Below are 23074 nucleotides of genomic sequence, written 5' to 3'. Positions count from 1 at the left end.
GTTGCTTTTTAGAAAATACGAAGAGTTCAGATGCAAAAGCATAAGTGCCATCTGAAATTTTCTTCTAGAATGATTATTTTATTAAACTCGTATATTTAAGTTCAATAATTTCACTTAAATGGCAATGAAAATTACCTATTAGTTGTCATTTAAGTGAAATTACTGAACTTAAATATACAAGCTTTATAAAAATGATCATTCTAGAAGAAAATTTCAGATGGCACTTAGAGGCTTTTGCATCTCTTCATACACTCTTCAAAAAGGTTCAGGGGGATTCAATATAGAATCCTATGGGTTTCTTGATTCAATTTTAAAGAACTCTTATATGCCGAAAAGGTTCTACAGTATATAAGGAGAAATGTCTTACATGATTGCATAATACTTTGTTTAATGGGTTATTCCAATTTTTGTCTATAGTATGTTTACAAGCTGTTTATAAAATTCATAAAATGTAGTTAAAAATAAAAAGTAAAATTAAAACTAAATATTTTCTTCTAAGACAAGAGGATAGAAAAAAGAGAAAAAAAAATATCAACCTATACCACAGAAGTTATTTAAAGCCATTGCCACATTGTTAATGAAAAGCTGGCACAGATAATGAAACAAAACTAATCATCTCAAATCATATGGGACATTGCTAAATTCTTGCCAAACTGTTTACTCCCTGTATCAGATCAGTCCACTGCCAAAGCAACATGTGTCTTTGGAATTACATTGTTCTCTTTGAATTCCCACGGGACACAAGCAGTGTGTAAAAGTTATGTTCCGCCTCAGAGAATAGCAACATTGACCAAGCCTCTAAAATAGCCTTTGTGCCACATCACCCCTGCCCCATATTACACAGACCTGCTGAAATATGACACAGCACATCTGCTTCTCTCATTTCCACTCATGTACACTTAAATTCAGCTTTCTAGGTTCACACAGGAGCTAGAACTCACAGAAACGCTTCAGGGTCGACATCAAGCATGCCTGCAAACTACAGTGGAACCTGGGACATAGTGGACAATGAAAACTTTGAAGGTTACATGGTTGCTCTCGGTGAGTAATGTCATTAATTTATATATATTAGTTATTTCAATATTTTTATAGATAGATATGTTTTTTTTTTATTAAGAGGAACTGGTATATGGATTTAACCTTGCTCTATGTAATACAGGAATTGATTTTGCCACCCGAAAGATAGCAGGGATGCTAAAGCCACAGAAGATTGTTGAGCAAGACGGAGATTCTTTCACCATTAAAACTTTAACAACTTTCAAGAACTACTCTACTTCATTCAAAATTGGAGAAGAGTTTGAGGAAATCACCAAAGGACTGGACAACAAAAAATGCCAGGTAGAACACACACACACACACACACACTCTGGTTTGCTATCTTTGTGGGGACTCTCCACAGGCATAATCATTTTAAATGAACTTTATATTTTACCCCCTTACACTAACCCGACCACTGAACCTATCACAGAAAACCTTCTGTATTTTTACATTTTCAAAAAACATCACTTGGTATGATTCATAAGCTGTTTTCCTCAAGGGGACCAACAAAATTTGTCCTGATAATGTGGTTTACCAGGACACACACACGCACACACTAGATATTGGCAATAAAATATGTGGTAGAGTTTTCTGTGCCAGAATTGAGTAACACTGCTTGTTTTTTCTACAGACAACAGTCAACTGGGACAACGACAAACTTGTGTGCGTCCAGAAAGGAGAGAAAAAGAACAGAGGATGGACACACTGGATGGAGGGAGACACTCTTTACCTTGTGAGTCAAACAAAACATTCAATAACATGTAATTTTCAGATAAAATGAATACAAAAAATGTTAAACCATTAAAAATGTTTTACTCTTCCTTTCAAGGAACTCAAATGTGAAGACCAGATCTGCAAGCAAACCTTCAAAAGAACAGCGTGAATGATTGTGTTGAGCTGAAATTGCTGTCATGTTTGTTGAAGAATAATAACACACAAACTGCTTCAGCATTAATCCATTCTCAATCAAGTGAACATACAATTTCAAAAAATAAACAACAGTGAAAACCTATACAAGTGCACTGAGAGGAATAAGGAGGGAGACACTCTTCTTGTGAGTAAAATATATATAGCCTAGGTCAAGAAAATGTACTTTTCAGATAAAATAAATAAAAACAATAAAAATAAATTAAGAAGTGTCTCCAAAGGCTGAGTGTATGTTGTCTTCTTTTGAGGTTCTTATTGATTTAAAGTTCTAAGCAAATATTTAAGTATGAGACTGACATTGGCAAAGTTTCCCTATTTTGTTAATTCATGACTAAAAATGGTGTGCAATTGGGTCAACCAACCCCGCATTATTAAAATGCTTTAGTTGTAGGGAAGTAACAAACACTTGTAACTAACTTCCCCTTGTGACATTGTCAGATATCAAAGAGCTATTCATAAAATAAACACGTTTCTTTTTTGGTCGGTTTCACAGACAAGACTTAAGCTAAAATGGAAATTGAGCAGTTTTGACTGAAAGCAACTTGTCATATCATAAAATATGTCCGTGCCATTGTTTTGTCTCAAGAGATGCACAGCATCGCACACCAGTAGCCGAAGTTATTTTTTTTTTGCAAGTGTTGTGAAACCGGGCCTTAAAGGGATAGTTTGCCCAAAAATGAAAATTCTGTCATCATTCACTCACCCTCAACTTGTTTCAAACCTGACTGAATTTCTTTGTACTGCTGAACACAAAAGAAGATATTTAGAAGAATATGGGTAACTAACCAAAGAGTTGTGGGGCACCATTGACTTCCATAGTATAACAACAACAACAACAACAAAAAATACCACACAACTGTTTGGTTACAAACATACTTCAAAATACCTTCTTTTGTGTTCAGCAGAAGAAATAAATTCATATGGATTTATTTTACTTGAAGGTGAGTAAATAATGACAGAATTTTCATGTTTAAGTGAACTATTAATCTTGAATGACATTCACTCCGCGTCGGTAGGAGGCGCTGTTAGGGCGAGAATGAACTCTGGCGACGTCATACAACGTGAAGAACTCATAATTCGCGCAATTTTTAATTGTAAATGGCTAAAAGCATAAAGTCGAGCTTCAGCATAGTTGTCCAATGAAAATGGATGAGGACGAGGCACAAAAACAGGTTATAACTTATAAACTTAATGAAAAGCTAATGCGTAATGTTTTGCTATTTGTTATGTATTGTAAAGATGATCTCTCACGTTGACAGTATTTAATTTATGTTCTTTTAGAGGCTTAAAGCTGCCGTTCACTACACTGTCGGCTCTCTCTGTCAACACATCGCTGCAGACTGCGAGAAACAAATCACCAAACAGACGATAGCAGCTATTGCAGAGACTGCGTTCAGACAGTGCGGTAAGATCGGGCTTTGAGACATTCATATTTCGGTAGGATTAAACATGATATTAATTCACGCTCGTCCTGTTTCTTACCTCTCCTCCAGATATATTTGCCAAGGACTTGGAAGCGTTTGCGAGGTAAACTTAGTGCAAAAGTAGGTTTTCCTCTTTTATTAACCACATAAAGATGTTTTACTTGTGCTGAGGCATATATTGCATGTTTGCAGACATGCTAAAAGACACACAGTTACAGTGGATGATGTGAAGCTGACAGCGAGGAGAACCACTGCACTGGTAGGATGATTTCAGATATGAAACATATCACTTTTTTTTTTTTTTTTTGCAAACAATCTGTAAGGTCCCACCCAACAACGAAAAATGACAAGTTAAAACTATTCAAAGGTCTTGTAAACACATTTATTCACTCTCGTTCTGTTTCTTACCTCTAGATATATTTTCCAAGCTTCGGAAACCCATCATATCATGTTATAGCCTACATGTACCCCCCGGTTCCACAGACAAGGCTTAAGCCTAATCCCAGGTTAAAATGCATTACTGAGGTGTTTCAACTGAAAACAACTTGCACTGACATTTCTTAAAATATGTCAGAGCCGTTTTGTCTCAAGATGCACACCAGTAATGTTTTTTTTCTAAGGCACATTTATAAAAGCTACTTAAATGTTATGATTGAACTAAGGACTAATCTCATCTTAATCTCAGCCCTGTCTGTGAAACCAGGCCTAAATGTTAATATTTAAAATAATATAAAATGCTTGGGTGTATAAGTGAGTACTTTGTGACTTAGGGAAAATCTAATTTAACGTTGTAAAGGGTAACACTTTATTTTAAGGTGTCATAGTTACACGTTACTACATGTACTTACTATAGTTTTAACAGTAAGTTATGCATAATTACAAGTAACTAACCCTAAACCAAACCCTAACTCTATAAGTACATGTAGTTAATATTAGTTAGTAATTGTCATCTTAAAATAAAGTGTAACCTTGTAAATTTATACATAATTAAATTATAGTTAATTTAACTAACTAAACACATTTCTTTAAAGATGCTTCTAAATAACAACATTCTGCCAAGTGCTCAAGTAATACAAAATATTTACTCGTAAGGTATTAATTAATTAATGAAAAAACACTGTACCCTTGCTTAATCCTTACAGTACAACTACATTCAGCAGAAAAGTGAAGAACTGGCTTTGAACAACCAAGAACTGAAGGAGAAAAGGAAGAAGAATGCTGCCAAGAGGAAGAGCAAAGACATGGAAGCTGAGAACGAGGTTGAAGATTGATCTAAAGAAATGTACAAAATTCACATTTTTATAAGTTGCACAAAAGTACTTGGTTTTTGCATGTAATAAAACAGTTGTACATAAATCACATTAAATACTAAACACCAATCATTTTTATACTCAAACATGAGTTAATTTGTGTTTTATTGTAATAAAGAATCCTATAAACACGACTTTCTTGGGAATATGAAGCTCTATGAAACAATACAGATTCTCTAAAATATTTGAATTCAAACATTTTAAAAACATGGACCTGAAAAACCTATGCCTGCATTTGAATACAACAAGCTGCTTTCTCAAAACCAAACTAAATCAAGCCTAATATCATCTCAGCTCAGGTTTCCAGATTGAAATGTATTATGCTTGAAGTGTTTTGAGTTAACACCTCGTCTGGAAGCACCTATCAAATTCCGCTACAGTCTACCGTGTCCATGGCCGTTACCAGAGATGCAGAACCACAGCATCCTCCATCTTCCTCCATCCCCAAACAGACTTCCCGCCTGGGGTTCAGTTGCGACCAGCCATATTCCAGGCCCCTAAATGTGTGAATTCAATTAGTTGTGTGGTATTTGCTTTCAAACATCACGTGAGAAAATGGCAATCTATTCAAATTAGTTTTATTGAAGCACTCCCTTCATTTGACAAGTCATATAAAATGCCTTTGAAAACACTGAGCAACGTTATCTAGAGGGAAACTCCACAGACATCCACAGCACTCAACATACAGGTCACACTTACACCATCACTCATGTTTTCCCCCCTCAGTGTCCACTGAAGATGTCATCCATATCAAAGCTCACACTTACAGGTCAAGTTACAAGGAAAAAAAAAAGCACACACACCATACAGCATTCAGATGGGATTATAGAAGCAAGACAAAGTATGCATCATCATCATCATCATCACAACATTCCACTAACTATATAAGCACATGTCAGTATACTAAAGGAGAAAAGCAAAATGGAACCTAGGGAGACCAAAATGTGTTTTTTTTTTTTTAAATAAAAATAAATCTTTGAGGTACACATGAACAAAATGTCCGTCAATTTGGGCTCAATTAAGGGGAAAGCTGGGAAGTATCAGCAGCTCTCATTCACTCGCTCACCAAACCCACCCACTGCAGTCACATTTCGGCTCGTTCATCGCACTCGCAAGTCTTTTCGTTCGTGCGCTCCACACTTTCTTCGCTCACTCGCAGCCTTCTCACTCTTCGCCATATCACCAATCGCACTCAAGGGTTGTTTAAAAACGTCACTTTCTGCGCACTTCTTGTCTTAAAAAGTGGATTAAGAAAAAGGAGACACCCACCGTGTCATCGAGCCGTGCGATGAGAGCATATAGACATGGGGAGGAAGGTGACATAATGACCTCAGCCACACTGTGCTGCCATAGAGGGCGCTCTTCCCAGGCAAACCCCACAGATGTCAACTGCAGAAGAGATTTTGATGAAGGCTTGTTTTAAAGGGTTTCCATAAAACTGGACTGAATCATAAAGCTGAATTTACAATATGTTCAGGTTTCAACCAGATTCTTTCCAATGCAAATGTCTTTTTTTTTTTGTCCTAAATAATAATAAATGTACTTGAAGGATTATGCAATTCTCATGCATTTTCAGATATCCACAGATTGAACAACATGCATTACAAGAATCCAGTTGAAATGCTTAGTTTGTATCGACCAAGACAATACAACATTGGGAAGAAAAAAAAAAAAAACATAATTCCAAAGATGGTACATTAATGTTGCACCTTGGTTAACATCTCACTCTAAACACTAACTTAAATTCCATTCAGTGTAAAAAACATTCTTCTTTTTTTGTCCCGTCTCCCTTTTCACCCATCCCCACTCCCAAACACACGTGACAAGATAAGTCTCTCGGAAAATACTTACCAAAATGCGCTAGAAATACAACACTTCAAACACAAACCGAATTACATACCCCACCCTGACGACTTAGACTCCATACCAGAGCCAAAGCTGGAGTTAAACCCACTACCACCTGTGGTGGAGTTAGAGCCGGAGCCCCAGCCGAGAGCAGCTGAGCTGCTGTAGTTGCTGTTCCCCGAACTGTATGTTTGGGGCTGGTCCCGAGGGGCACTAGTGCCGCTTGTGCTCGTGCCAGACGCACCTGACTGATTCTGCTGTGCTAACATTCCCATCATACCCCAACTGCTCTGCAGGGCGGCCTGGGCGGCAGCCATCATGGCTGGGTTGAGATTGAAATTGTTGAAATTTCCCAAGCTGCTGGAGCTACTACCCCCCATGCCACTGCGGCTGGCTCCAAAACCCTGACCTCCGAACCCATTCCCAAAGCGCCCTGCCCGCTCCATCATCTGCCTAGTGTTGTTGTGTTTTGGTTCAGCGTTGGAGATGTGCACGCTGATGCCCTTGATGATCAGATCTTCTCCACACAGTGAAGCGGCAACCTGGAGGAAAGATGAAAAATATTAATTATGATCAGAAATGCATGAACAGGTTAAACAATAAATTCCAGAATGCTGCAAAAGTAAATTCTCATACCAATAGAAAATCACCACAAACAAGACCTTGAATTGAAACGCATTCATATGAGAAATTACACAAAAAAGCAAATTAATCTAGCCACGTGGCCTGTATCTTGCGTTATTTTATTTGTTACAGTTTTACTTTAATTTCTACTTTTGTGAACAGGTCTTTATCCCTGGTTTATCACCTTAAAGTGCCCCTATTGTGCTTTTTCAAGGCCTGGAAGAGTTTGGTTCGTGTTGTAGGCATGTTGAGAAGACACTGTTTTCTGCACTGCGAATGCATATCCACTTTGCATGCACTTCCAAAGGATGAGGACTAGGGCTCGAATTGATACGGTAAAACTGACTGCATCATTACTGTTTGTGTCATACAAGTGCTAAGGAAAATCCAGAGCTGAAATTCAGATATGGGAGTTTTGTTTTCCGACACGTGCTGTAAGCGGTCGACCAATCACAACAGACTGGGTTGTCTGACCAATCAGAACAGAGTAAGCTCTCGAAAAGGAGGGGTGTAGAGAGACTGAATCCTTTTTCGAACCATTTCAGAAACTGAGAAAAGAGGTGATGCTGCAATGTACATTATGAGAAAATTAAAGTGTTTTTTTGACATTGGATGGATATACGCCTATTGCAGGAGACCTCCAAAACAAAAATAGGAACCTTTAAAATAGCATAACAGGGCACTTTAAGAACAATGAGAAAAAAAACAATAGCTTACCTGGTCATCTGCAAAGGTGACGAAAGCGAACGCTCTGAATGGTTTAGGAATGAAGACATCTGTGACCTCCCCATATTGCATGAAGAACTGACGGAGCTCATCAGCGCTCATGTCCTCTGTGCAACGGCCCACAAATACTTTCCTGCTCCTCATTGGTTCATCTGGACCTTGCTGTTAAATATTCAGACACATCATTTTGTTTAGCACCCTAAAAGTGAATACCTGACACTTCATTTATAAATGGCTAATTGATTAAAAGTAACAATTTATCATATACACTAGAGCTGCACAATTCTGAATGAGAACAACAATTTTTATTTTCTTTAAAATAGAGATCTGAACAGACAACAAAAACGTAATTTACAAGAGGTTCTGACAAAATGTTAATTGCTGCAGTCTACTTAAATCGTTTAATTAATCTGAACAAATTAAAAAACGGTGTTTGAATGAATGATCAATTTCTTGATGAATCAGCGGTTTAAAACGAATCTATTAAATTAATGATTCAATGACACTTTTTTAAACTGTCTGGTTACCAACATTCTTTAAAATATCTTATTTTGTGTTCAACAGAAGAAAGAAACTCATACAGGTTTGGTACAACATGAGGGTGAGTAAATGATGACAACATTTTCATTTTTCGGTGAACTATTCCTTTAAGTCGAAAAATGAAACAAATTTAGGGAAATTATATTACAAAAATATTTACTACAACACAACAACTGCTCTCTCTGGCTCAGCGAAAGCGCCAAAACAGATTTGAATGTTCCAGTGTTGTTTTATCAAAGGTTTAATAGACACGGGTGAATTGTTGATCGCGGTCTATTAACGATAAATCGTGCAGCTCTAATATACACTATCGTTCAAAAGTCTGTAAAGTAAATTGGTCAAAGTAAAGTTAAGACAATTATAATGATACAAAATTTATTTTAAAAGTATCATGGTTTCCACAAAAATATTGATGATAATAAGACGTGTTTCTTGAGCAGCAAATTAAAATTATGTCTGAAGGAACATGTGACACTGAAGACTGGAGTAATGATGCAGAAAATTCAGCTTTGCAATCACAGGAAGGAATTACATTTTAAAAATATATTCAAAATGGAAAACATTAGAATTTTTTAACATTTCACAATATTACTGATTTAACAGTATTTTTGATCAAATAAATGCAGCCTTGGTGATCATATGAAACTTCTTTCAAAAACATTAATAAAATCTTTTTAACCCCAAACTTTTAAATGGAAAAAAGAAAAAGAAAAACAAGACACTAACCTTAGAGTTGGGTAGTTTGCAGTCACACCACCTGCCGTCAATCATGTGCCGCTGCGACATCACCTTACCCTGAGACTCCCAGTCACCAAACCTTACAAACCCAAACCCCTTTGAATTTCCCGTCTTTACGTCCCGCTTGACCTAGTGTAACAGAATCAAGTCGAAAACTCAATTCAAGAACTCAATTCATACCAGATTTAATCTGACTTCAAGAATGACAGTCGAGTCTAGTTCTATTTTTAATAGCTGGATAGCTCTCACCAAAACATGACAGTACAAAGACGATCACATCTTATATTTATATCAGTATGTTTTACCTGCACCATGATGACTTCTCCAAACGTACTGAAGTAGTCTTTTAAGTCTTGTTCTGTAGTTTTCCATGGCAGACCCAACACAATCAGATCTGAAGTCTTCTGATCTCCTCTCTTGATCTTTGTTGCAGAAGAAGCATCAATCTCATCCATCTTCCTCTTATTATCTGGCAGAGCCGTTTCTAGAATAGAAAAGTTCACTTGTTAAATGTTTTCATATCCAAACCATTCATGCGACCCCATTTAAATCAAAATGCATTGCATTTTTACAGCTAAAGATAGACAAAAGAAATACGGAAGAACACCCAAATGTGCTCAACTATGGTTATGACATAACCTCACTGTTAAATTATAAAGCACATGGCTAAATTAACCCTAAAATGCATACAATGACCTCTTTTGCCTTCGAGGGGGGAACGTTAGGGTTATTAATGTCATTTTGCTTTATAAAACATGATTTTGACCATTATTAGAATGTTTCTCAAAACCTTTCTCATATTTATATTAGGTCCGAGGCCAAGTGAACACAAAACGTACCCTTGGGGTAATTGACCACATAGACCAGGTTTCCCCAGCCGTTCTCGGGCGCGTGCAGGATTCCTTCCACCAGGCGAACTCCCCTCATACACTGAGACACCGGGCTCCGGAAGCGCAGGCCACAAGCCCCTGGAAACTGAGCGGCCACCGTGGACAGCAGCACCGTGCCGTCGTCCTCCGACGGGATCTCCATCGGCTCCTCGTTCTCCTCCTCCGCGACGCGAATGTACATCTCGGCCATCTCTCCTGAGTCGAGCTGTTGGTAAGCAAATGTAATTTGTGGCGCTTCCATCGTGAAATGATTGTTTTGATCGAATCGTTCTCTCGTGTATCTTCGACTGGTATACTGTCTTTAAAGACTTGACTGACTAAAGCGAACCAATAGCAATCGAGTGCGGGCTGTGAAGGATCAATATCATTGGTTGAACACGCGGAACGACCACGCCCCTTCACTGAAAGAGTCAGTTGTGAACTAACGTTCGTCAAAACGGAACTGAATGAAACAACGTTCGTGAAGGAACTACGTTATTGAAAATCGAAATGTAGGTTATTATTGTCAAAATGACAGATCTGTACAAAGCATTTTCGTTGTAGAATTGTAGAGACTAATTTTTATATTTTTTAAGTTGTCAGTACGATGTAAATAGCAAAAGTGTCACTGAATGAATCTTTCTAGTAAACTGATTCAAAAGAATCGAGTCACTAGGTTGAATCAAAATCTTACCGCTGGTTGTAATGTGAGCTGACGGCCGTGCGCGCGACTTCTGTAACATAGCGCTTGCGAACAACTCGCGAATCATTATTGCTAAGCAACAATAAAATACTGCCTCATCCGACAACTAATAGGTCGATATGCGGTGTAAATACATATTCTTCTGTGTGTTATAATGAAAAGAATACAATTAACCTTACCAATGAACAACTGCTCGGATCCAGATATTCCTTTGTTAGCGCCACCACGCTCCTCGTTCAGAAAAAAAAAAGTGACTGTGTTAGGATCAATGAATGAACCAGTTAACACAACGCTCACGGAGACCGATACTCTCAACAGTGTCCGTTTCTACTCTAATTAGAATAAAGCAAGATAACGCAGTCTTTGTATATAATAGCAAGACAATAATATTCCGTATCATCTAACTCATGCGACACTATTTTCGTATCAAGATGGCATCACATAGTCATGAAGGAAATACGTCACACGTGGGCGAGCTCACTTTTACATGTGCACGGGTTGAGAGAAGGGAAAATAAACATTGTTGGTATGCCATCATGTTTGCTTTGCTTGGAGATATATGCATAAAATGTAATAGCAACAAGTGTTATTTCTAAACAATGTAGGTGGCACAGAGATGGCTGTCATTTGTGTAACTAAAACACTTTACCGATGAAAGCAAAAGCGCCCGTTCCCCGTGTATTAGTGGACTGTTCCCAGAGATATAGTGGTAGAAATTCTACCACCTCCTAGTGGTAGAAATGAGTATAATATCCATGTTATTTACTTGACGCACAGTGATGTGTACAAAGTTACAGTGCAATAGTGTTTGTCTAGATCTGACTTTAATATTTTTGTAAAATAATTTCCCTAATTTTTTTCATTTGTCTACTTAAAGGGACAGTTCACCCAAAAATGAAAATGTTGTCATCATTTACTCACCCTCATGTTGTACCAAACCTGTATGAGTTTATTTCTTCTGTTGAACACAAAAGACGATATTTTAAAGAATTTTGGTAACCAGACAGTTAACGGCACCTATTGACTTCCATAGTAGAACAATTAAATAAATACTATGGAAGTCAATGGGTGCCATCGACTGTAACAAAAAGCAAATTCTCATGTTAAGGCGAGTTATTATTAGCTTGTTTTTTTAAAGACTATGTTTGGCTTAAAACTGGAAAAGTTCCTAATAAGTTGCCATTTTTTTTATGGGGACATGAATATGTACTGCATAGTAGGAATAATACTTATACAACATTCTTTTTTCCATTTGTGATTGTTAAAAGCAAAACATTAATGAGTTGTAATATGTGTTAAATCATACTGGCCAAAGCAACACTAACTTCCATCAGGTGATTATCTTCATCTGAGTTGTTCCATTGTCTATACATGAGAATTTTAATGGGAATGGGAAAAAAACCTTCTCCGAATGTAGATCCTTTAATTGTTCAACGATAACATCCATCTGTGTATAAGGTGAGTATCTTCATTGGTGTCATTTCATTTCATTGACTATACATGAGAATTTTATATTTAAAAACGTATCTAGTAGTTTTAAGTGGAGTCATTTTACTTCAGTATTTCACCCCTTCCTCAAACGAATTCTCAGTTTTATGTCCTAATCTGTTATGCAATCATTTAATCAGAATTTTTTTATTGAAAATAGCAGAGGGCCTAACACAGATCCCTGTGGCACTCCATAATTTACTGACGTTATCTAGATTTTTCCCCGTTTAAAAAGACAAAATAGTAATGGTCTGATAGGTATGATCTAAACCACCTGTCCCTGTCCCTGAATACCAGTGTAAACAGCACAGTCACAGTCATCTTTTTTTCAGGAAAATACCTGTTGGAGGAAGTACTGAGCATGCCCATTGAAAACATGACAACTGAAATGAAGGAAATGAGATAAAGATTTTTTGATCAATATCTTTATATATTACAAAACCATAGAAATGCTACTGATAACAATATATGTTCACAGTTGCTGTTATGATACCACACTGAAATAATGTATATAAGTTAGACATAAAATGGCATATCTTAATAAATAAAAAAAAATAACATTAATCTAACAAGTCACAATGCTTGACGGTTAAAAGTCGCATCATGATGAGCATTAAGTTGGAGCTTTTCTGTGTAAAGTTTTCATGGGTATGAGGCTGATGTGTGTGTTGATGTGCTGTCGCTGATCACCCTCACATGTCTGTAGACTTTATCGTCAAGAATAAAGTGATACTCGGAAACGGTTTCAACACAATTATCAATAATCAGCTAGGCATCAAGTAGTAACACTGACAAGTGTAGTGCAAAGTAGACGGTGTGTGTGTCTGTGTGCACGTGTTTTGGAGAGCAGTTTGTGGCGCTCAGCAGGATAACAAAAAGCAGCAAAAATAAATATCAAAAGAATTTATTTTTATCAGTATATAAAAGCTCTTTTTTGTCGTTTTTTTTTTCCTTTTCATTTCACCAAGAGTCTGTGGAAAAAGGCCTCATGGAAAGTTCAAGGAACTACTTTGTTCCATTTCATTTTCTGGAAACATCACACCAAGGACTCCATGCTCTCAGCCTGGTTGGATTCATCCATTACCACTATCCCAGTATCCATGTAGCTGAAGCCAAGTCTGCAGTCTTTACTGCTAACCAGGCTGAGCATAGCCTTGTAAAGGTAGTGATAGTGCTCCTAAAAGAAGTAGACAGAAATAAAGAAAAAAAGGACATTTTTAAATGGTTTTGGAACTCGAATCAGACTGCGTCAAACGTCTACACGAGACCCCAATGACCTCTCTAAATTTATCATCAGGCAGACTTTTGTGATGAGGTTACATTTGTTAACTTACAATTTCAGTGAAGACACCAGGCCTCATTAGGTTAATCATTTTGGCCACTTGATAGACATCCACAGCACTCTCGTTCTCCAGCTGCTGGGAGAGTGTGGTCAGAGCACAGAACATCCCGGCAGAAACTGCCCCGAACCTGTAACACACAATCCATGAGGCTCTGCTTTTGGTTGCATAAGCCGCTTTTCCACCGTCAGGCTGAATGGTAAGGAAGGGATACAGTTGTATTACCACTTGAGGAATTCTAACCATGCTGGAGGAATGCGTGGTGATGTCGCCACTCGGGATTGGTCACTTGCCTGGCTACCAGTTTCTGTGTAGGTGGCGAAGCGCGTTATAAGTTTCAATTATAACAGAGTAATATTTGACCAGAAGTCTCAATACTTTCGCACAAGTAATGGAGTTGTGTACTTTGTCCACCTCTGGCAACGACTGAGGCATCTGTATTACATTCCAGCTCGGTTTTCAGCCCCACAGTGGAAAATGAAACCGTATCCGTGCCGGCTGGGCCGGATCGGCACGGAATGGAAAGGTTAAGCATTGAGAATGGTTTGGCCTGACGGTGGAAAAGCGTCTCCACGCCACTACTCATGTTCTATGCACACACAGGACACTCACTCATCATGCACAATGGTGGGACCGTCCCTCGCCATGGCCTCTTCTTTGATGATGTTGATAAGCTCAAATGTGCTGCTGATGGATGCATCAGGATCTGGCCAATTCGGACATTGGAAATGTCGGACTTCTAGCACATAGTCGTCCTGCACAGCAAAGATAAAGCTGTTATATAAGCATGTTATACTTATGCAGAAATTAATATGTCCACATTAAGTTCGTCTAATCAAGCAAACTTCATGCAAATTTCCTTTTTAAGAGTCATGATTGTGTAGTGCGTGAGACACCTGTGTGGCTTCCAGGATGAAGTCGTGGATGATGAGTTGTTCCTCATTAGATAAACAGAGTCTGTCAGTATTAATGAGGGTGACAGTAAAGGCTACGCAGTTCATGGGCTCCTCTCGGCTGGGCCAGTACACAAATTCATCCTCAGTCTATAAAAAGAAGAGCAGGGCATATCATATCATATATAGATTTTTATAAGGAAAATGAATAACAGATTCAGGTAATTTATTATTGAACTTGTTTCCACATTAAATATTTATCACAAGCAAACACAAATGATTTTATAACTAGGCCGAGGTTGCTCTTTAGATATAGTTTCTTAAAAAAGTTAACAGTATTATAGAAGGTAATAATTCAATTGGAATTGAAGTGTAAGTGCTACGATAACCCGCTGGTATGAAATGTTTTAGAGTGCATTAACAGAACTTACTGAATATGTATTAAAAGAACATAAGTTACATAACGCAGCAAGCATCCACTTAGAAACTCATGTTCATAAGTAGCTCTTTAACACTGTACTCACGAGGCCGAGGTTGTCTGGCAACATCACAATAACTTGAGCGTTATGATCCCAGATCATCCTCCAGAAGTCAGTGGTCGTGTGGGGAAGAGGATGCTGGGTAATGACAAACTCATTGCTCCTGTAATAGCCCTGTGAGTGGATAAACATTGATTTCATTCTACAAGAAAATCACAGCAAATGATGAGACAAGCAGATGAAGAGATAAAACACCGGTACGCAAATTATTCATGTTCCATGCATTATTAAATATAATCCAAAATGACGTATAATGTTCCAGTAAGGCTTATTGCTGTACCATAATGTAGGAGGCGTTGATGTAGTCTGTTCCCTTTACTCCTGGGAGGGGAGCTAGTGCCACTCGCGCCCGCTCCGCTGTGGGGAAAAACAACTCACTATAATCTTCACAATCAACCAAAGCTTGTATTGTACCATTCATTCAATGTGTTTTAAAATACTATTGTTTGCAATTCTTAATGACCTTTCTTATGTTATATTTTATGTTAAACAATACACACCCAGACACATACATGCATACGTGTATATATATATATATATATATATATATATATATATATATATATATACACATATACACACACACATGCATACATATATATATATATATATATATATATATATATATACACATACACATATATATATATATATATATATATATATACACGTATGCATGTATGCGTGTATGCTGGTATGTGTATATATATATATATATATATATATATATATATATATATATATATATATATATGCCACCTCTAAAACCAATTTGTAGTTGTGATTAAATGATAAAAAAATATTTTCTGTAACTATATAAATATATGAGAATATTTCTAGAGAACCGAAATACTTTTTTTAAAAGCAAAAACTTATAAAAATGATAAAAAGACATAACAAATATCCCTAAAACAAATTAAAATGTAAACTGAAAATGTATCTAAGAAAGCTAATTCAAAATATTAATGAATACTATAATAGTATATAAATAATAGTAAAATAACACTAGGCATTCGTTACTATAGTTCAAAATCCTTGGTGCATCTATTTAATGCATGAAATTAAATACTAATGTTAAATACAACTTATAAATGCACTGTAAAAATACATATATACACACACATTTTTGGGGGGTATTTTAAATAGTATTTATTGTTAAAGTAAATTGTGCTACTACACATGTATATTGAGAATACAGCAAAGTCTATATTGCCAAGAAGCTGGAGTGTTGATTTTGATATATGGGCTTAGAAGGTTTAGCGACTCACTTGGCAAGACAGTCGAGGTGCGGTTCTTCTCTTTGTTGCAGTCCTTCTGGGCACTGAAACACTCCGTGAGGTGAGAATTGCATTGCGTCAACAACTGGAGGAACAGTAACAAGAGCGTCCACAAGGAGGAGCAGGTTAGTCGTCTAACTGAGAGAAACATCTTTATACAATTGCATAGAGACACAACAGAGTCATCCAGTCCAGACCTTAAACTGTTTGTCCATGCGCGTTTGTCCCATTGGGCTCGGGGTGAGAATGCTGTTAACATAATTATGGAGTTGCCAAGCAGGAACCTCAGTCTCTTTACTAAGCACAGCTTCCATTAGTGCATCATGGATAAAGATAAACTGCTCCTGTAGGTCACACATATAGTCATTAAGACAAACCATTTTGCATTAGAAATGTGACATCTGAACACTATATTTATGAATAAATATGGGTTTATGTTCAGAATGGCACACTACAAATAATTTTTTTCAGTATGCAGTATGTAGAGTTTGAACAGCATGTACATTTTCTGTATGTATGTAACACCCAGACAACATACTACATGCCAAAATGTGCAGTGTGCAATCAGAAAACACTGCAAACTGTATCCCACAATGCAATGCACTTACATTTCTAGTACGACAAATTCAAAGTGATTTGACTGGACAAACACAAAATGGAATTTAAAAAATGCAAAATAGCCTTTTTTATTCTTAAATATGCAACAGTGTAATTTTAGTACTAATACTTTATATACTATTACATTTTTTAATTAATATTATGAATTTGCTTTTATTTCTACATTTTCACTATTCATTTTAATTCTAGTTTAATTAAATATTTTATATTTCAGTTTTCATTTTTAATTATTTCCAGTTAGTAATTTAAGTGCTTCTACCTAAATCAGCAGCTATAAATTAACAATTTATATAGTTGTATAAAAAAAGTAAAATTGTTTTAGTTAACAGTAATCACCCTGATATGCAACATGTAAAAATAATGAGGTCATGTGATGAACTTTTGTGCATTTTAAAATGTTTGTAATTGCATACTACAGTAGTTCGACATTCAATTTTTAACAACGAGTCTGCAGTGAACAGTATATGCTGCACAGTATGCAGTATGTAGTAAGAAGTACACTAATATTCCCTTCCGAAAGTGATTTAAGTGTGCATTTTGAGTCTGTGTAAATATGTATTAAATCAAACAGGTAATAACCTCGGTCTGGACCAAGTAGTTACGCTGAGCTCGGATGTGCTTCAGGTATCCCAGGACGTTGACTGTGCCTTTGTCCTTTATCTGCTGCAGCATGCTGTCTATGACTATGTATGTGCCTGTTCTGCCCACTCCAGCACTGCAGGACACAGAGAGAGTGATGGTTTGATAAAAATGACATTGCATTTTGGTACAAAGCAAAGAGTCTCTCACTTCCAAACGCCCTGCTGAAAATGATGTAGGAATGGGAAACCCTGCACAACTAGAAAGTACATCACTGAAACTGGCAATTCACATGCTAGTGGGCGGAGCTTATACTTCCATAGAATAGTACCTGCAGTGAACTAGAACGGGGCCTGTGCCCGGCGTGCGTGCCACTGTAGACCGAGAGATGAATTTGAGGACTGGAAGTGCATACTCAGGTACGCCCATGTCTGGCCACTGCGTGTAATGGTACTGGACCACCAGCCGCTCATTCTGCCTCCCCTTCTGACCCTGAGAGAGACAATTCAGAGGTCAAAATGCAGGGTTTGATACAATGCTCTGTAAATGCTCTATGAATGCTCAAATGCACCTTTTTCAGTTTAGTGTTACGTATGATGAAATGCCGGAGTGTGTAGTAAGCATGCACTTTAGTACTCTTCAGAGTGACCATTATGCTCCCATAAACCTCGCAGTTGTCTGACGGCCAATACTGATCACATTTCCTCTGTAAAAACAACAAATACATCTTCTGTTTTGCATTTCAAAACACCAAAGTCTGCATTACAGTTCACCAAAAACGAGCCCTATTCAGCCATGTGGAAAATGTGGACAGAATCGCAGAACACAAGTCATAAAAATGGAATTTACAGTATAACATGAAATATCATGGGATTTGGCAAATTTTGGATTGATAAATCCAAAGTAGAATGAGTTAATCAAAACGTGATGTGGAATATTAAAGGACAAAAAAATAAGCTTGTCTAAAAAAAATGAAAACAGAAAAATGGAATCCAGAAAAATTGAAATGGGAAAAAATAAATGAATTTTGCAAATAAAAAAGGGCGCTATTCTTGACCTCCAGCATAGCGAGTGAGACCGAATCCTTTATCGAACCGTTTCAGACACTGTGAGAAAAGAGGTGACGCTGCAATGTGTATTATGAGAAAAGTCAAGTGTTTTTTTGACTTGTAAATTTATTATAGGAGACATATGCATAAAATAGCATAATTGGGGCACTTTAAATAAACCTTGTGGAATTAGTTACTTACCCTGCCTTTCTCCACCAAGTTAGTGATCATGACAATCACAGTGGTGTTCTGTTCCCAAATCATTCTCCAAAAGTCCTCAAATGTGGACTTCAGAGGGCCCTGAGCGGCTATATAAGCCTTGGATCTGTTATAACCCTGAGAGGGAGAATATTTCATTATAAAACACACATTAAAGCAACAAGCACACACATGCACTTGTAATAAAATGCGTACGTCTACATAGTTGGCATTGATGTAGTCACTGTGCTTGGAGTCTTTCCCAGGCAGTTGCTGCAACTTCACTCTGCTGTGATCATCTGGGTATTAAAAAGCAATAAATGATGTATTATTCGAATCACTGTTTGAGCTATGTAATCTATTTAGAAATACTAGCAATGCATGCAAGTTTGAGAGATGGATATTAATAGCTTTTATCTTCATCTTGCATGCACCGCTAGCACTTCACAGATGAATTCACAGTATGCTGAAGAAGGTGAATGTTCATGTTTGCCACATAATAATCGACAACTCACAGGCGACAATGTTGATGTATCTGTTTTTGTGCTTGTTGTCTGGGTGATTTGAATGCTCTGCCGTAATCTTCATTTCAGACGTGCAGTGTTGAACCTCCTGCGGGGAAGGTATGATTTCAAATTAGTTATAACTTACTTACAGTCTACGCTAGGTCTACAATTGCTTTTCTGCAGAACAGAGTTATGCATGATTTCTGTGTGCATTGACTACCTGGATCTAAAGTGTAGCAAGTAAACAACCCAGCAACTCACACATTTTCATCTTCCATTTCCCATGTGACAAATTAAAATGGAAATAAGAGCAGCCATTTTAAAAAATCTCCTCGACTCAATGTTTAATTCGACTGTCAAAAGGTTTTACTTTTACACCAACTTGGATTAAAATTGAAATATTTATCCCTAATAGGAACAATTGAGAACAATTGTTGCATACCTTTTTTTTTTTTTCATTCTGATTACAGTCCTATCAGAATTTCTTTCTGTTGACCACATTACTGGTAAATCATTTAAGACTCATTTACAAAATGATTAGTTAATTATTCCAGTAATTAGCCACACTTTGATTAGAATTTACATATATTGCCCCATTTGTCCAAGTCATTTAATTATTGTCACATCAATGCAATTTGAAATAAATTTTATACTGCAGCATAATAATTAGCTCCCCAGTGAGCCGTAATGAAGCAGATATTAATCTACCGTGCAGATTTCGTTTTCCTATATCTGTAAAACAAAGCACCTCTGTAACGAATCGATACCTAAGGTGTCGCAGATACTGGTTATTGTCAAAGTTTTTAAGTAAATCTTTTCTGTTTTTGAATGTGTCCATACCGGATTGTGATCTTGTAAATGTTTGCTGTGGGCATGAACCAGACTCAAGCTTTCCTGCATTCCTGCATGGATTCCTCCAGCAAGAGGAGTGATTTTAATGAGGCTCTCCTCTTTAATTAGTCCTTTTCCCACAGCCATCTGTGCCTATGTGCCACTGGGAGCACCGGTACATGTACAGAACACATACACACATTCTCACAACTACAAAGGCCATGCTTACATCGAACTCCTGAGAAAAGCCATGCTGGTTGTTGGAGTACAGCTCCATGATGTGTTTGATGAACTGCCTGACTGGCACAGCCTCCAGGTCATCTGAAACACAAACCATACATCCTATCATACCACTGCCAATGTGAACACAAACATTTCCATAGAAATTGATGACAACTGCATTAATACCTATTAATACCTATTATATAAATATTTATGATTAAAAAAAACACTTCTTATTAAAATGTTACTAAAATATTATTTTATTATTTGGGGTTTTACAATAAATAAATAAAAATTAGTATTAAATTATAATATTAAATTCAATTATACCCAAATACACTATTGGATTATGTAATTATTTTTTACAAAATCTTTAAAAATATACCTGCAACATCAGATAAATAGAACTGACATACACCACAGTTCAAAAGTTTGGGGTCAGTATATTACAATCTTCAGTGTCACGTGATCCTTCAGAAATCATTCTAATATGCTGCTTAAGAAATTAATAATTAATAATTTGCTGCTTAAGAAATATTATTATTATCATTACAGTTGTACTGATTAATATTTTTTAGGACATGAATAAAGTTCTAAAGAACAGCATGTATTTGTAATATAAATATATAATGTCTTTACTGTCACTACTGATCAATTTAATGTGTCCTTGCTGAAAAAAATCTTACTTTTGAACAGTAGTACATATTTTTAATAAATACACTGAAATACCATATTTCACAAAATATTTAATAATATACCTAAAAACATCGGATTAATGGAACCGACATACATTTCGCAACACATATATTGTTTAGTGACTGCATATAATAACGTATGCTGTTTTTTCCAATAATTAGTTCAATTATTAATTCAAGACCTTTTCATTAAATTAATATTTGTCATTTAAAAAGTATTATAAAATGTCTAAACGTGTCACTTTTAAGGACAAACCTCTCTGAAAAATAAAAGATTAAATAAAGAAATAAAGGAAAAACCATCCTTGTTCCAAATGACAAAATACTTTGAAGCAAAATCCATACGCCCTACTTTTGTGGCCTCACTTCCTGAGTGATGATATTTGGTCACATCTGTGTCATATAAAGCTCATCAGTTATCTATCAAAGAAAGGGTCTGGACTGATGGTCTTATTGTCACGTAGAATGGCCATACAAAGGTATGGTTCATTACTGCCCATGGAAGCACACAGCTGGGACCGTATTTAAAAAAGACCAGAATCCCCTGGAGCATTTACTGCTTCACCATTGTGAAAGACGATCAAACACACATCAACTCAACCCCCATTCTGTATTCAGTGTCCATACCATTAACAGAAGAGATTCTATCGGTCTTATTAAATCACTGAGACATGCACACACACAGACTTCTTCTATTTAACGGGGATTGTTGATGAGTTCTCTATTACGACAGAGACATTAAACTATCACCTCAAACGGAGTTCTCATAAACATTAATGGCTACGTTTTACTTCTTTTGGCTTACAGTTATATAGACCTGTCAGTCAAGAGCTGGACTGCGTCGTACGAGGAGAAGGGAAGACAGGAAAGTAACTGAGAGAGAGAGCAAGAGAGAAAAGAATGGCAATACTGACAGCAGTTCATGCAATTTTAGAAAATCATGCACTACCCAAATTGAGCAATCAGACTTTCCATTCGTTCACTGAGAAACAGTAACACACAGAACATAAAATATGCATCCACTCATCATCCGAGAAAACGGCATTCTGATCATAAAAAGCTTGAATCAACACTGAACTGATCTCATCTGAATAATTACTGTTTACTATTTTCTTTTTAGAGCTGCTTTACAGCCGAATTGAATCGTTATTTTCCTGTTTATTACTGTAATGCTGCTTTGAAACAAGGTTTGGAGATTTGTAAATGTTTTTGAAAGAAGCCTCTTCTGCTCCCCAAAGCTGCTCTTATTTGATCAAAAGCACAGTAAAAATAGTAATATTGTGAAATATGATTAAAATTTAAAATAACTGTTTTCTATTTTAATATATTTTAAAGCGGAATTTATTCCTGTGATTGCAACGCTGAATTTTCAGCATCATGACTCCAGTCTTCACTGTCGCACAATCCTACTGAAATCATCCTAAAATGCTGATTTGGTGCACTTTATTATCAATGTTGAAAGTAGAAAGTAAAAAAGCAGCATTTATATGAAAGAAATCTTTTGAAACATTATTTTTTTTCATTTTTGACCGGTAGTGAAAGTCATACAGGTTTGGACTGCAATAAGTTTCATAAAAAAGCAACATTTTAAGCAAAAAGCTGTGAAAACAACGTTTTTGCCAAAGACTACATCCAGATCGGATCGGAGTAGATCAAGTCCATCAACATCCCTAAAGTTTCACAGTCCAATAGCTCGTCCACCGTCGACATTTTATTCGGTAACATTTGGTTGTTTTGTTTAACATGCTGTTTAATGTTGCATATACATATGCATTACATATGCTATCGCTTGTTTCTGCTTCTTTTTTTGCCTGTGTTTTGATCCGGAGATTCAGTAATCTTTCAGAAGATGTCAGAAGATGCGCCCTCTACCGTATAACAGTGAAAACACAGAAAGCCGGAAATTTCCGTCAATGGCGGGGAAGCGTTGTCTCATAAATTACAGAAGTGTATGAGACAAAAATAAATAAATAAATCATGCACATTAAACAACGTCCTGTAATAACTATTTGTCAGCTGGTCAGGTACCGTATATTTATAAAGCGTCACTTCACTCTGCTGCAATGTTTGCTTATATCTTATTGATCTATTTCAG

The 23074-nt window shown here is 36.6% G+C and overlaps 4 protein-coding genes across 7 annotated transcripts in view; 2 read left to right on the top strand and 2 right to left on the bottom strand.

The window, feature by feature from the left end:
* The first annotated feature begins 737 nt into the window (after positions 1-737).
* On the top strand, positions 738-2186 carry rbp7b (retinol binding protein 7b, cellular). Its single transcript, XM_079883155.1, has 4 exons — positions 738-1041; positions 1160-1338; positions 1670-1771; positions 1868-2186. The coding sequence occupies exons 1-4, from the start codon at positions 969-971 to the stop codon at positions 1919-1921; spliced, it is 408 nt and encodes a 135-aa protein (XP_079739281.1). The 5' UTR covers positions 738-968; the 3' UTR covers positions 1922-2186.
* Positions 2187-2986: 800 nt separating this feature from the next.
* cenps (centromere protein S) lies at positions 2987-4660 on the top strand (the record flags this gene model as incomplete). Its single annotated transcript, XM_079883156.1, has 5 exons — positions 2987-3137; positions 3247-3370; positions 3459-3492; positions 3582-3648; positions 4532-4660. Exons 1-5 carry the CDS (start codon positions 3105-3107, stop codon positions 4658-4660), a joined length of 387 nt encoding a protein of 128 aa, XP_079739282.1. The 5' UTR covers positions 2987-3104.
* On the bottom strand, positions 3750-11199 carry tardbpb (TAR DNA binding protein b). Of its 4 annotated transcripts, none has more exons than XR_013822491.1 (8): positions 10924-11199; positions 10012-10267; positions 9478-9656; positions 9161-9301; positions 7886-8056; positions 5969-7086; positions 5103-5196; positions 3750-4661 (listed from the first exon to the last, which is right to left on the bottom strand). XR_013822491.1 is itself a non-coding variant. In XM_079883148.1 (6 exons), exons 2-6 carry the CDS (start codon positions 10250-10252, stop codon positions 6592-6594), a joined length of 1227 nt encoding a protein of 408 aa, XP_079739274.1. In that variant the 5' UTR covers positions 10253-10267; positions 10924-11193; the 3' UTR covers positions 5261-6591. The 4 variants fall into 4 exon arrangements, 1 of the variants encoding a protein (XP_079739274.1); XR_013822493.1 differs by having other exon boundaries at positions 5061-5196; positions 10924-11193; XR_013822492.1 differs by having other exon boundaries at positions 3750-5196; positions 10924-11193.
* Positions 11200-12647: 1448 nt separating this feature from the next.
* The window catches only part of ca16b (carbonic anhydrase XVI b), a 90131-nt gene continuing 79704 nt past the window's right edge, over positions 12648-23074 (bottom strand). The window contains exons 15-29 of the mRNA XM_079883993.1: positions 20292-20383; positions 19241-19337; positions 18942-19024; positions 18729-18863; positions 18050-18184; positions 17810-17970; positions 17479-17614; positions 16479-16625; positions 16273-16366; positions 15285-15361; positions 14990-15118; positions 14469-14615; positions 14185-14327; positions 13567-13702; positions 12648-13409 (exon numbers count right to left, since the gene is read on the bottom strand). Coding sequence (XP_079740119.1) covers positions 13269-13409; positions 13567-13702; positions 14185-14327; positions 14469-14615; positions 14990-15118; positions 15285-15361; positions 16273-16366; positions 16479-16625; positions 17479-17614; positions 17810-17970; positions 18050-18184; positions 18729-18863; positions 18942-19024; positions 19241-19337; positions 20292-20383 — 1853 coding nt within the window. The 3' untranslated portion in view covers positions 12648-13268. The remainder of the gene's footprint in view (positions 13410-13566; positions 13703-14184; positions 14328-14468; positions 14616-14989; positions 15119-15284; positions 15362-16272; positions 16367-16478; positions 16626-17478; positions 17615-17809; positions 17971-18049; positions 18185-18728; positions 18864-18941; positions 19025-19240; positions 19338-20291; positions 20384-23074) is intronic.

This window comes from Squalius cephalus (genome assembly GCF_949319135.1).
Source record: "Squalius cephalus genome assembly, chromosome: 10".
NCBI lineage: Eukaryota > Metazoa > Chordata > Actinopteri > Cypriniformes > Leuciscidae > Squalius > Squalius cephalus.
This window is presented reverse-complemented; position numbering and strand designations above follow the sequence as displayed.

What these genes read in the sequence shown, in the direction of transcription:
- rbp7b (XM_079883155.1), top strand. Translation starts at nt 969, where the DNA reads ATGCCTGCAAACTACAGTGGAACCTGGGACATAGTGGACAATGAAAAC. An exon ending in AGGTTACATGGTTGCTCTCG is followed by an intron (nt 1,042 to 1,159) that starts GTGAGTAATGTC and finishes TATGTAATACAG; the next exon opens with GAATTGATTTTGCCACCCGA. An exon ending in TGGACAACAAAAAATGCCAG is followed by an intron (nt 1,339 to 1,669) that starts GTAGAACACACA and finishes TTTTTTCTACAG; the next exon opens with ACAACAGTCAACTGGGACAA.
- tardbpb (XM_079883148.1), bottom strand. Translation starts at nt 10,252, where the DNA reads ATGGCCGAGATGTACATTCGCGTCGCGGAGGAGGAGAACGAGGAGCCG. An exon ending in GCAAACTACCCAACTCTAAG is followed by an intron (nt 8,057 to 9,160) that starts GTTAGTGTCTTG and finishes AATATTTAACAG; the next exon opens with CAAGGTCCAGATGAACCAAT. An exon ending in TCACCTTTGCAGATGACCAG is followed by an intron (nt 7,087 to 7,885) that starts GTAAGCTATTGT and finishes TCTTTCCTCCAG; the next exon opens with GTTGCCGCTTCACTGTGTGG.